This window comes from Colobus angolensis, unplaced genomic scaffold, assembly GCF_000951035.1.
Source record: "Colobus angolensis palliatus isolate OR3802 unplaced genomic scaffold, Cang.pa_1.0 Scaffold7, whole genome shotgun sequence".
NCBI classification, from domain to species: domain Eukaryota; kingdom Metazoa; phylum Chordata; class Mammalia; order Primates; family Cercopithecidae; genus Colobus; species Colobus angolensis.
In genome coordinates, this window is record NW_012120709.1 from 7,815,567 (window position 1) to 7,829,516 (window position 13,950).

Here is a 13,950-nt window from a genome sequence, read left to right on the forward strand (position 1 = left end):
ACAAGTGCAATTTTGTTACACAAATATACTGCATAGTGGTGAAGTCCTGGCTTTTAGTTTACCAGTCACTCAAATAATATGCACTGTACCCATTAAATAATGTGTCGCCACCTGTTCCTGTTCTGAGCCCCCACTTTTCTAAGTCTCCATTGTCTATCATTCCACACTCCATGTCCATGTGCACACATTATTTTTCCAGGCAAAATCTGTCATTTCTAGTAAAAAGGGGAAAAATTTCAACTTTCTAGATGAAAATCTGTACCATAGATGTCATGTCTAGTAAATTGCACTATTTTCATTTTATGTTCTTCATTTATATTTTATGTATCTAAGATACCAAATTTTGGCCTTATATATTTTAAGGGGCAAATGTCTATGATGATGGATTTTACTCTCATGAGAAAAACGTCCAGTTTCCTGTAGTTCCTATCATCATCACTAGAAATAATTAGGATGTTTCCACTGTCTAAAAGGCTTTGCACAAGCTTTCTAGCATGAGTCATTTTGAACGGTCCTTATTTGGCTAAAACACCAAAAATATGACAAAGTAATTAGAAAACAGTATGTTAGTAATGGTGATGTTTGTGTTTGCGCCCACATATTACAGATGTTTGAAAATGAATCATGCCCATGTGTAAGCACTGGAAGTAACCCAACTGATAGTTCTTTCTACATAGCACATTAATAGATGGTCCAGCAGACATTTAGCCACTAAGCTTCAGAATTATTTCAATCTGCTTCTCAGAGTTCAACAGATCCAGAAATGTGGCTTCAAAAGCATGAAGAATAGGCTTGTTAGCAATGCAGGACACAAATTTCTCCACTTGTTAAAAGAATGATAGGTCAATATTTCTCAAACCTATCCTGTCACGCTAAAGAAAGGCTAGATCCATCTGAACATAGCATTTTTACCAAAGCATGGGTAGATAGCTTTTGCCAAGAAAATAGGCTATTTTTGCTCTCAGGCTCTGGTGTACTTAGTCCCTAATATAGATAGATAGATAGATAGATAGATAGATAGATAGATAGATAGATAGATAGATAGATAGATAGATTGATTCTTTACTGAAACAAGTATTACACTAGTATTTACGTGACTGCCTTTGATTTAAGATTTATCTGGTCATATTAGCTAAAATAAACACAAGACAAAACTTTCATCTCAATTTTTTCCAGAGGAGAAACAGAAAAAGTTTTCATCTTTTAGGATGTCATTTGAAATATATGCTCAATGGTACTATGACCTCTTTAAGAAATATAAAAGTATATGCATGGAAGTACATAGAGAAAAGAGTAAAAGGAAATAAACTAATATAGTTACTGACTTCCCTTTCACACATTAACAGTGGTAATATTACAGGTGAATTTTATCTTTTCCATTTTTTTGTTTCCTATAGCAAACATGTATTATTTTATGATAATAAAAGCAAGAAAATTATTTAAGCCCAAACAGGAGTTATTTTGTAATATTAAAAACAATAAAGATTACTGAAACTCAACTATAATTCCTTAAATTTTCACTTCGAAGGTAAGTTTTTCCCCACTTAAGACATTCTTCTAGTAGATAACAGAGCTGTAGGCTTCACATACATACCTTGCTACATGGAGCAAACCAGTAAATGAGCGCCAGGAAGGGCAGTCCAATGGCAACAGCAAGGACCACAAGGAACTTGACCGCCATTGTCTGCTGTCGTAAACCAGAAAGATTCTCATACCAAATGGAGAGAAGTTGCTGTTGGCAGTTTGGATGAGCTACAAACTAGCAGGGAAGTGACAAAACATTTAAGTTTGATTAAAGAAAGGTTCAGCATAAATGATTTTCATGTGTTCTAATAGTTCCATGCTTTCCAATGAAATATATTGTTAGAATTAAAGAACAAACATAAAACATCAAATTAACAGGCAACAAGCAAATGGGAAAAGGTTCTAATATGTTTTACATAAATTTGAAGATTCCAATTTATCAAGCTTTTCCTTTATAACAAACAAGCTTTATTTCAAAGCACAGAAAAAATTTTAATGGAATATTATAAAAAGATTAATCTACTTTTTATGTACAGCTTTTATGATTATATAGTTTTTTCATCTAGAAAGAGATCATATTAACTCAGTTGCCTAAATACTTTTTTAAAAATACCACCTTTCCTGCATTGACCTACAATGTCACACAGTTAATACTAAATTCCCATTTGTATATGGGTCTGGACTGCCTGTTTTATTCTATTGATCTCTCCTTTTATTCTTGTGCCAAAAACTCTTTCAATTAAGAAGACTTAAATTTTCAACATTTATTTTTTGAGGGAATCTTTAAATTCTCATGTATTTATTTTTTACAACTGAAACATACATATGGCAGTTATTTAACATACAAAAAGCAATATCCCAAAATAAAAATTGGTAAAGATATTAAAAAGTTACAATATTTAATATTAATATAAAATATGACAAAGAGCGGGTTATATAAAAGAACTAAAGTGACTCTTAAGGGTGATTAACCTCAAAGATAGTTTGAGAGGTAGGTAGAAAATGGAATTAAGTCTAAAACAAGACAGAATGTTTATCTACTCAGAATGGTAAAGTTGGATAAAACCCACTGTCGGTGGAAGAAATAAGCCCTGTCACACACTGTTGGTGTTTATGGAAACTGGTACATCATTTTTGAAGGGAAACCTAGCAAATGTTTGGAAACCTAAAAATAAAAATTGACATATTAATTCCACATCTAAGAATTTTTGTTTACAAGTAAAAGTCATGCAAGTAAGCAAGTTTTATGAACAAATGTTTACTGTATAAAAAAAATAAAAATCTAATAACAAAAATCTGAAAATTATAATAAACATCCCTAAATAGTAAACAGATGTGAATATAATGAGATAATAATACAACCTTTAAAAAGATAAAGTGGACATTTATTGACTGTTATGTAAAGTTGTTCAAGAAAGAAATTTGTGTATAGAAACATAACAATGGTTCATTATTCTCCATTCAGAACTGGAAAAATTGGGAGGAGACATGTTTATACTATTTGAAAACTTACCACAAGCATATGTTACTTTTATTAGAAAAACCTACCTTTAAAAGCTATCTATCTATCTATCTATCTATCTATTTATTTTGAGACAGAGTCTTGCTCTGTCACCCAGCCTGGAGTGCAATGACATGATCTTGGCTCACTGCAACCTCTGCCTCCGGAGTTCAAGTGATCCTCCCATCTCAGCCTGCCTACTAGCTGAGACTACAGGTGCACGCCACCACACCCAGCTAATTTTTGTAGTTTTAGTAGAGACAGGGTTTCACTACGTTGCCTAGGCTGGTCTCCAACTCCTGACCTCAAGTGATCCACTCGCCTCGGCCTCCCAAAGTGCTGGGATTACAGGCATGAGCCACTGTGCCCCGCCAGCTTTTTAAAAGATACCTCACATAATCTGAGAGAGCAGAGATTGGGACCAATGCTTGAAGACAGAGACTAAAAATATTTCACAAATAAAAATGCAGCTGGTGGAAAGTCTAATGCAGCAAAGAAGGAATTGAAGGCATTATTGGAGAACACCAAGAAATGGGAAAATGGAATTGAGTCTCAAATAATGATGTTCCTGTCTTATAACAAATGTTTTAGAATTTGGTTTCATAAAGTCATTGTTATATCATTAGCCCAGTCAAAGAAAGTGGCAATCCCTGTAAGGTTCTACATAAATACGTCTAGATTTTAAAGACGACTGGCATTTAGTGTAGGTAAAATGCCTCACAACTAGCATAGATGCTTATGATTTGTTAGAGAATCTGCCTAGTGCAACTGTTAGAAAATCCCGGCCGGGCACTGTGGCTCACGCCTGTAATCCCAGCACTTTGGGAGGCCGAGGTGGGCGGATCAGGAGGTCAGGAGTTGGAGACCAGCCTAGGCAACGTAATGAAACCCCGTCTCTACTAAAAATACAAAAAATCAGCTGGGCACAGTGGCGGGCGCCTGTAGTCCCAGCTACTGGGGAGGCTGAGGCAGGAGAATGGCGTGAACCCAGAAGGCGGAGCTTGAAGTGAGCCAAGATCGCACCACTGCACTCCAGCCTGGGCAACAGAGCCAGACTCGAAAGAAAGAAAAGAAAAGAAAAGAAAAGAAAGAAGGAAGGAAGGAAGGAAGAAAGAAAGAAAGAAAGAAAAAAGTAAATCCCAGCTCAATCTAAAAATATCAACCCTTTATCCTTATTTAGCACCAACAAGAACCAATATAATGTAAATAGGCTTCATGCCTGACCTTACTTTTTTTACTTCATATTTAATGGCAAGTTTTAAACGGCTGAGATTTGGGCGACCGTGATCACCACTCTGGAGCGTTTCAACATCCCCATTCAGAATGGCCTCGACTTCTTCAGTGTTTCTGCACAGATCAAGGAGTCCAACAACAAAGTCTTTGCACTGCATTGACAGTTTTTTGTAGTCATTCTAAGAAAGACAAAGCAAAACAAAAGCAATAATGGAGAATAGCTCATTTTACTATGCTTCAGAGACTTGAAGGATTTTACACTTCAGGGGAAACATTCTACTTTTTTTTTTTCGAGACGGAGTCTCGCTCTGTCGCCCAGGCTGGAGTGCAGTGGTGTGATCTTGGCTCACTGCAAGCTCCGCCTCCCAGGTTCACACCATTCTCCTGCCTCAGCCTCCCGAGTAGCTGGGACTACAGGCACCCGCCACCACGTCTGGCTAATTTTTGTATTTTTAGTGGAGACGGGATTTCACCGTGTTAGCCAGGATGGTCTCGATCTCCTGACCTCATGATCCGCCCGCCTTGGCCTCCCAAAAGTGCTAGGATTACAGGCGTGAGCCACTGTGCCCGAGAAACATTGCACTTTTAGTTTTACTGTTCATTTATCGTATTTCAATTGCAGTTTCTGCTGACCTCTAAAATATTTTAGCACATGAAGATTTTCTTCATACCCTCAAAAAGGAAATTTATCTAAAGCATAATCAAAGTTATTTAAAAAGGAGTATGCTGGCCAGGTGTGGTGGCTCCCACCTGTAATGACCTCACTTTGGGAGGCTGAAGTGGGTGGATCGCTTGAGCCCAGAAGTTGGAGACCAGCCTGAGCAACACGGCAAAACCCTGTCTCTAAGCATTAGGAGATATACCTAATGTAAATGATGAGTTAATCAGTGCGGCACAACAACACGGCACATGTATACATATGTAACAAACCTGCACATTGTGCACGTGTACCCTAGAACCTAAAGTATAATTTAAAAAAAAAATACAGTTGTGTTCACCTCTTAGTTTGGTATGTTTAGTAGCCTAAACATCTCACTAGTATAATTTAAAAAAAAAATACAGAACAGGAGTGGTGGGTGTGGGCCTGTAGTCCCAGCTACTCAGGAGGCTGAGATGGGAGGATCACCCGGGCAAGTTGAGGCTGCAGTGATCCATGATTGTGCCACTGCCACTCCAGCCTGGGCAACAAAGGAGACCCTGTCTCAAAAACAAAACAAAACAAAAAAAAGAGTATGGTGTACCAAACTCACCTGTTGATTCAGAAGAAATAAAAAATAACCAACTTTTTCCACAGCATGATCATAGGACCTTTGCATATATCATCTCCTTCATGGGCACAACTTCATGAGCCAGGCATGCAATATACATTTAATAGGTCTTTGGAAGACCTTGTAAACTGTGTTAGTAAACTTGAGAAGCATAGAACATTTGGAAAGTTTCCAGAGAAGAGCAAGTACATGTCTATTTAACAGATTTTAATTGAAGAATTTTATATGGCAGGCACAGCCTCAAAAGATGAAATCTAGACATAGAGTCTGCAATTTGAGACTCGTCTCTTTAGAGAAAAGAAAGTTTAATGAAACACTGTTGTAGTTTTGTAGTTTGTTGCTGATGACCTAATACTCGATCCGGAAGACTTAAATTGTGCAGGTCCCATTCAGATTACCATAAACTTGTGTCATGCTTCTATATGGCATCATTTTACGTCTTCATTCATGCCTTTCTAATATTTCCTCCCTCTATTTTCTTACACTAAGATCACCTATAACCAAATGCTAATCAAGAAAGCCTATTAGCAGGGGTGTTCAATCTTTTGGCTTCCCTGGGCCACATTGGAAGAAGAATTGTCTTGGGCTACACTTAAAATACACTAACACTAATGATAGCTGATGAACTTAAAAAATTTTCAGAAAGAAATCTCACAATGTTTTTAGAAAATTTACAAATTTGTGTTGAGCTGCGTTCAAAACCATCCTGGGCCTCATGTTCAACCTACATGTCCCTGGGGTGTGGGTTGGACAAGCTTGAGCTAGAGTTTGTTGTATTACAGGTGGATGGTATTATCTCATTTAATCTTTACAATTGCTCAGGTTGAATTGTGTGTCCAAAATTATGCAGCTAGTTAGCACCAAAATCCAGCTTTAAACCTAAATCTTCTTGGCCCCAAGCCTTTTGCCTTTGGGATAATGCCACTTTATCTCTCTTATTTGTAGAGTGCTTTTCTACTGTGATTTTTGAAACAACTGAGGGGGCAAGCAGAGCAAATACTGTTACCATTTTGCACGTGAAAAAGCTAAGGTTCTCACACAGCTTCAATGACAGACTTTTCTCTTAAACCCAGTGCTGCAGATTTAAAGTTAATTGTCTCCTCTTCCTGAAACCAGGGTGTTATAGGATGAAAAGATTTCTTTGGAAAGATCCAGAGAAATGTATGTGATTCTGGATGTCAGTCAATAAGGCCATATTTGTGGGGTCTCTGCATGGAGAACAGCTTAATACTAGGTATGTGTAAGGTACCTACTTGGGCTCCTTTCTGTAAATCATGCCAAAAGTGAATGTCAGTGCAGTTTAGTAACTGCTAAACAGGCTACAATTTGCTAAAATGCAGGTCCAAAAAGATTCCAGAAAAGCAAATTAATAAAGCAAATTGTGTCTTACTTGAGAATGTCTAGCTGAGAATGGCTTAAACTACTTATAAACAGACATCTAGGCAGATAGTATATAGAGTGTTACAAGCAAATGGCTTTGCCCATTTTATAAAATAGTCTGTTAGGGCCATGGGGACAAACTCTTAGACACGGAGGTACATATTTGTCCGTGTCCACTATATTACAGTAGTTATGACTTGGTAGCTTAGAGCTGGATATATGTAATCAAATCCCAACTCTTTTACTTATGAGCTATGTGACCTTTAATAAGTCAGAAGCAGTCTATCAGGTAGGGGTTCTTATTACTCTCGTTTTACAGATAAGAACAGTGAGGTTTAGTGAGATTAAATAAGTATTAAAGAAATTATGCATGCCAAGGACTTAGCATGGTTGTGAGCATTTAGCAAGCATTCGATAAAGTGTAACTACTTTATTTTACATCATCAAAGAGAAGATCTGAAAACAGGCCATCTCTTGACATTCAAAACATACCATGGAGCTAAGACAAAATTTAATGCACCTGGCTTCTCTGCAATGTAGAGTTCAAGTATAGTGAATTCTTAGTCCTTTTAAAAGCAACAGAGTAATTGTCAAAATCTGGGCTCTCTAGAATTCTAAGAAAGCTCAGATATATTTAGATATTGGAAAAGAACATATGATCTTACAAATGTAGGCAACGCTTTTTTAAAGCAGAAACCACATGGACTGAAAAAGTCAAGTGCAAGAGTTTTGTGGTATTTAATACCTTAATCTATAAATTTTTGTCCAATTCATCACTAATTCCTAAGACATTTTCTTAAACAAAAATACCTATTGAAAAAGAGAGAGAGAAAGAATAAGACTATGATTTCAGAAATATGCACTTTTTCTACTTGGGAAATCATTTACAAATATTTTCATATTTTTAGTTATTGACATTACTATTAATTCGTATTTTAAGTAACTGACATGTAAGCTCACTCAAATACAATGTTGGTGGTAGTTCGTTAGCTAGAATGCAGCACTATGATGTTGGTTCCGTGAGACGCAAAGTGAAGCTAATGGGTTAACTTAATTCTGGGTCATGTCTTTGGATCACACACCTACACTGTACGTTCATTAATCAGATATGGGTGCTTGCCTATTAACCTTTGAAAAGTTGAAAAGAGATAACTCATAGTGGGCTAATGAAACACAGTTCAGAAACTACAAAAAAATACCCCTGTTAAAATGATCCTTTCGAAAGTTCCTCTTAGCTGGATTTTAAATAATAGATGTTATGATTTGTGATTTTAATCTCTGGCTCTTCTTTCTATATAAAGAACGAAGTTTACTTCATAGAAATTAACAGGGTAGAGAAAAATACATGCCTTGATTCTCAGTAATCTACTATGTGGGCTTTGGAGATGGCAGACCTGGGTTTGAAACTTACTAGCTATGTGACTTTAGATAAATGATTTAATCTCTTAAAGCTTCTAACCCTCATGTTTAAAAAGGGAATAATATCAGTACCCATGAATTAGGGTTGCTGTGAAGATTTTACAAGACAGTGAATGCCAACTTCCTGGCACAGGGTAGTGCAGATCAATGGTGATTGTAATTATTACTGTCTTCATTATTTCACAAACAGTATCTAGCTCTTTGCAGTCCCCATCACAAAGCTATGCTATCAAATATCAAGTCATGTTGGAATTCCTGGATATTATCTGCAAACGTTGGAAATAAAACAATTATTCATGTATTTTCAAAACAAACATTTTATGCACAGCACTGTGATAGATACCACTCTCTTACTAAGATAGGAGTTTGTAAAATGAGATTATATATGTGAAGAGTAAGCATATTAGTCCCTTCCTCTTTCTCAGTCAGCAACAGAGGCACTGACACTTAAGAACTACCTGAGACTGGATGATTTATAAAAAAGAGGTTTAATTGGCTCATGGTTCTATGAGCTATACAGGCTTCTGCTTCTGGAGAGGCCTCAGGAAACTTACAATCATGGCAGAAGGCAAAGGAGAAGCAAGCACCTTCTCCACGTGGCAGCAGGAGAGAGACAGAGTGAAGGGGGAAGTGCCACACACTTCACACACATCAATTTCATGAGAACTCACTCACTAGCATGAGAATAGCATGAGGAAAATCCATCCCCATGATGTAGTCATCTCCCACCAGGCCCCTCCTCCAATTAGACATGAGATTTGGGCAGGGACACAACAAACCCAAACCGTATCAGTAAGATGAGTGTATAATACTATGATATATACAGTGTTGCATTGGCCAGCCATGCTTCTTGGGACCAAGTGTAACTCTGGGGCTCTCTTGCTCCTCAGGATAAATGTCACCAGATGGCACACTGATCATGGAGCTCTGTGGTGATGATTAACAAGCATTTATAAAGCATCTACTATGTGGGATTCTGAGGATATGAAAGTTAATCAGGCACTATTCTATAGAAAAGGTAAAAAGAAATGGAATATAATTTCAAAACAAGAATTGGAGAAAAACATTTTCCTAGATACGTCAGGTTTTTTCTATTGATTGTTGCCATCAGCAGTGGCTGCTTAGTTACTATAGTGTTTGGTTATATACACTTAGTATAATGTCTGACTAGCTTTCACTCTTCCCTTTGCATAAGAATTTTCAGGTCCCATTGAAGCTACGAAGCTTGGAGAGCAGCGATGAAGGTAAACAGTTTCAGGGGCTGGGGTTGTTCATCAAACAAACTGTTGCACTTAACTCCCTCCCTAACTGTTGACTTGTCACAGACCTACAGTCCTATGAGAATGAGATGTTCTCTGCCCATCTGTTTCAAACTACAATAGGACATTCAAAGACAAGAACACACATACACACACACACCCATATCACTTTACTGCATTTATTTGTTTATGTTTCTGCCTCTCTTGAATAGACTCAATATCCTTCAAGACAAGGATTATATCTTACTCACCTTTGAATCTTCCCAACCTAGCATGGAGTGAGGTACATAGTAGGTAATCAACACATTTTGCTAACTGATGTAACGAAAGGAACATAGCTGAGAAGAAAGCATACCTGGATTTGAATTTCTGCCCTGCCACTTCAATAACTATATGACCTTGAAAAGGTTATTTCATTTGCTGGCCTTCTCCTAATTTCACATCATTATGGACAACTTAAATTTTGCTACAGCATAGAGTGTAAATAACAGAATAATTCATAAAGCTCAGCTAAGGTACACTTTCTTCTTCCTCTTTGGTCGGGATCCAAGCCCTGTTTTTCTGGAGCTGTGATTCTGCCTCACAGACTATTTTGCATGTGACAACCTTTGTCACCCTATTAAAGTCTGATAACTGTCACGTCACCTTTGTCGCAACAAAGTATTTTTGAAAGCAGCCATTTTCTTGGAGGATAGTTATCTTTGAAACAATGCCAGGCATTTTTTGAATATTATACACATAGCAACGGTTTAAAAACAGACACTGCGGGAGTTTCTCTACCCTTCCTCTTTCTCAGAGTCAGCAGCAGAGGCATCTGGAGGGCCATGTGCACATCCGTGCGCAGACCTCTAGGAAGATGTAAAGGAGCTGGAAGACCTCCAGAAAAGCTCTCTATCCAGAATGACAGAGAAGAGGACGATTCCTGCTGTATAGAAGAGGGGATTTTTTTTCCCTTTTTAATTTTTATTTTAAGTTCTGGGATACATGTGCAGAACATACAGGTTTGTTACATAGGTATATATGTGCCATGGTGGTTTGCTGCACCTACCCACCTGTCATCTAGGTTTTAAGCCCCGCATGCATTAGGTATTTGTCCTAATGCTCTCCCTCCCATTGTCCCCCACCCTCTGACAAGCCCCCAAAGAGAGGATTTTTAAGGGGAATAAAAGGAAACATTGTGTGTCACTACAAAGACACAAACCTAAAAGGTAAATAGGTTCAAAAAAAAAGAGGGAATTAGAGACGTAAGTCATAGATACCTACTGAGAACTAAAAAGAAATTAAGAATGCTGGGGAATGTATTTGTGGACAAGACCATCCCTGGTATTGATCTCTTTGTCTTTTAAGTCTGTTGTCCCTTATTTGAATGAAAACTCAAGTCAAGGAGAGAAACCAAGAGTTTTTGCTGTCCTTCTTTGGTATCAAAACCAGTCAAAGTTTTGGGTTTTCTGTTTTTTACTGACTTTGTGTGTGTTGCCAAAATTGTCTTAACCCAATTTTAAGCTTAAGATGGCTGAGGTCTCATGCTACCAAAACCTAAAACTATTTATAAAGATTCAGTATAAAAATTGAATTTGAATGGGTAAAAATATTTATTATATTTCCCCCAGTTTCTTTTAAAACCTGCAACTCCCCAACATCTCTTGGTTTTCTTGTTTCTGTGGCTCCATTTAATTGTTAGATTTCTCTGCTGAGGTCTGGTGTCACCTCTGCTTGGAACCAGCTATACATGTGGTGATATGAGTAACAAAACACTTAGGCTTAGAAGGTTCAAGGCACAGGATAAAACTGCCCCAGAAACCCAGTAACATCTCCCATGGTCTCTTTTGTTAATGGACTATGGGTTATTGTAGTAGGGGACAATTTGGAAGGTGCTTAGAAAAGCAAGCTATATATTGGAGCTTATAAAATATTTATGAAAAGTCTCATTCTCTGACTGTCATAAAATAGATGAATCGTCTTCAAACAGAGGTACATGAATACTTTCCAAGGGGCTGTAGGATATAGACAAATTTTAGGGAATCAATTTGCAGATCTTCTGCTTTCCTAAAATGGATTTCCTTGAAAATGCATCTTTTGCTCACCCACCCACCCACCCATGTAGCAAACAAGAGAGTCCCCCTTTAAACAACAGACAGTCCCCCTTTTATGTATCCAGGTACTATAAACCCTGAAAGGCTGTCTGTATTTCCCTGGATAAATACACACTTCTGCTGAAGATGAAGCTTAGTGATAGAAATGCAGCACCTTGGCTCATGTTGGGATGTTCTGATTTCAGATGGCGAGTGCAGAGTGAAGACAGAAACAAAGGCCATTCTTAATGACTTTTCCCCTTCATTTGCCAACAATTGTCAAAGAATGAACACTTCTTGAGTGAGAGTACAGAAAGAGTTAGGCAAAGACAGCATCAGTAGGGAATACCGAATACTAAACAATGCTTTGTCAAGTATTGAAATGTAAATGATTCCTTATATTATTCTTAATATCTTTCAGATGTATCATTAGCTAGAAAAGAAAAGTATCTCAAACAGGTAAGGCAGAAAAGCTTAGTGAGAGTGATTCTTTTAAATGTGACTTGGAATGGTTTACAGAATTCAAAATTTTTACAGGAAAATGGTCAAAACCCATGGATGAAACTTTTATGTGATTTCTTTCTGATTTAGAATTTTAATCCAGTAAGATTGTTATCCAATCATATCTAGAAATATTTATTCCTACTATTTATCCTCTTTTTATTCCATAAAATCTTTAATAATTTATATATCCTATTAACAAAGACTAAAATATAACATACTGGCTGCCATACCAACTAATTTTTAGCTACATATACATAAATATATATAAATTGTGTATATATACATATTTTATATTGTGTATATATATACATACACATTTTTCTTTTCTTAAATATATAGCAAAAGCGTGAACATGATTAATACCACTAAAAAATACGTCCAATAAGAATTGTGTCACATAGTTAAAATTTATTTTTCAAAAATTTTTTTTTTTTTGAGACAGAGTCTCATTCTGTCACCCAGACTGGAGTGCATTGGCATGATATTAGTTCACTGCAACCTCCGCCTCCCAGGTTCAAGCGATTATCCTGCCTCAGCCTCCTGTGTAGCTGGGATTACAGGTGCGCGCCTCCATGCCCAGCTAATTTTTTTGTATTTTTAGTAGAGACGGGTATCACCATGTTGGTCAGGCTGGTCTCAAACTCCTGTCCTCGGTGATCTGCCCGCCTCAGCCTCCCAAAGTGCAGGGATTACAGGCATGAGCCACCGCGCTTGGCCCATATTAATTAATTTTAACAACTGGGTTTGTTTTTGTAGTTTTTGATCTAATATGCTAATAATAGATATAATGACAACTCTTTCCAGAGTATTTTCAATATCCAGAGCCTTTTCGCAAGAGGAAATGAAACAAATTCTAAAATTTCATATATATGTGTGTTATATGTATTTTATTTATATATGATGTATGTGTTGATATCTATATAAAGTGATTTTAAGAGACTTTACAATAATAAAAAGCTATAATATGAGGAATCACATTTGTGAAGGAAATTGGACTGAAAATATAACCTCAGGAGTAAAAGGAAAGATGCAGCTATTCTGAACATTAGAGATGTTGTTCGCTTAGTTGATGGTGGGCATGAAATCATTGTAACATTTAGAGTCCTTTGCATGTATCTGAAGGAGAACTGAAGAGTTCTATTCTTAAATGGCAATATGTATGCCATGCAGAAATCATATCCCTTAAAAACATTTATACTTACAGAAGACAAAAAAATATATTAATTTTAAACTGTGCAAATGAACACATGAACACAGAGTTTTTCAAACATCTTTCAGATGGAAAGGGAGCAAAATACATACATACATACATACATACATACATACATACATACATACCATGAACAGGGAGGATCTCCTGTGGCCAATGCAATCTCTCAGGTCCCTGTAAGGCTGACCAGGCCTAAGCTATTCCAGCCTCAGTGACATTTATTTCCTGAGACTCTAAGGGAGTTGACTATTTAAAAAGATTAAAAAAAAAAAAAAAAAAGACCAAAATGGTATGTGCTGGCATGTTTGTAGTGTATCAGTGTTTATTTCTTGACAGCCAAAATTAGGAATGATTTTTAAAGCTTCCTTCATTTTATATTATTATTTTCTAACATAGCGATATATTATTTAAAGTAAGAAAAAAGAAGTTTCTTTTAAGGGCAGAAGCAGCAGACTCAGCAGCAAACTTCACCTCAAAGACATCAACTTCTCTATTCCTATAAGGTCCCACCCTGCTGTAAACTGAGGCTGGGATGCTGGGACAAGAGTTAGCGTCGCAGTAGCCATGGGTGCTGGGGGAA

General features: G+C 37.0%; 1 protein-coding gene across 3 annotated transcripts in view; it reads right to left on the bottom strand.

The window, feature by feature from the left end:
• TRPC6 (transient receptor potential cation channel, subfamily C, member 6) overlaps positions 1-13,950 on the bottom strand; it is a 136,974-nt gene that overhangs the window by 37,952 nt on the left and 85,072 nt on the right. The window contains exons 3-4 of one of the 3 annotated variants that reach the window (XM_011926611.1): positions 4,255-4,437; positions 1,595-1,759 (exon numbers count right to left, since the gene is read on the bottom strand). The exons of 1 other annotated variant lie outside the window; for it this stretch is intronic. In XM_011926611.1, coding sequence (XP_011782001.1) covers positions 1,595-1,759; positions 4,255-4,437 — 348 coding nt within the window. The remainder of the gene's footprint in view (positions 1-1,594; positions 1,760-4,254; positions 4,438-13,950) is intronic. One more of the 3 variants, XM_011926612.1, reaches the window with a different exon arrangement.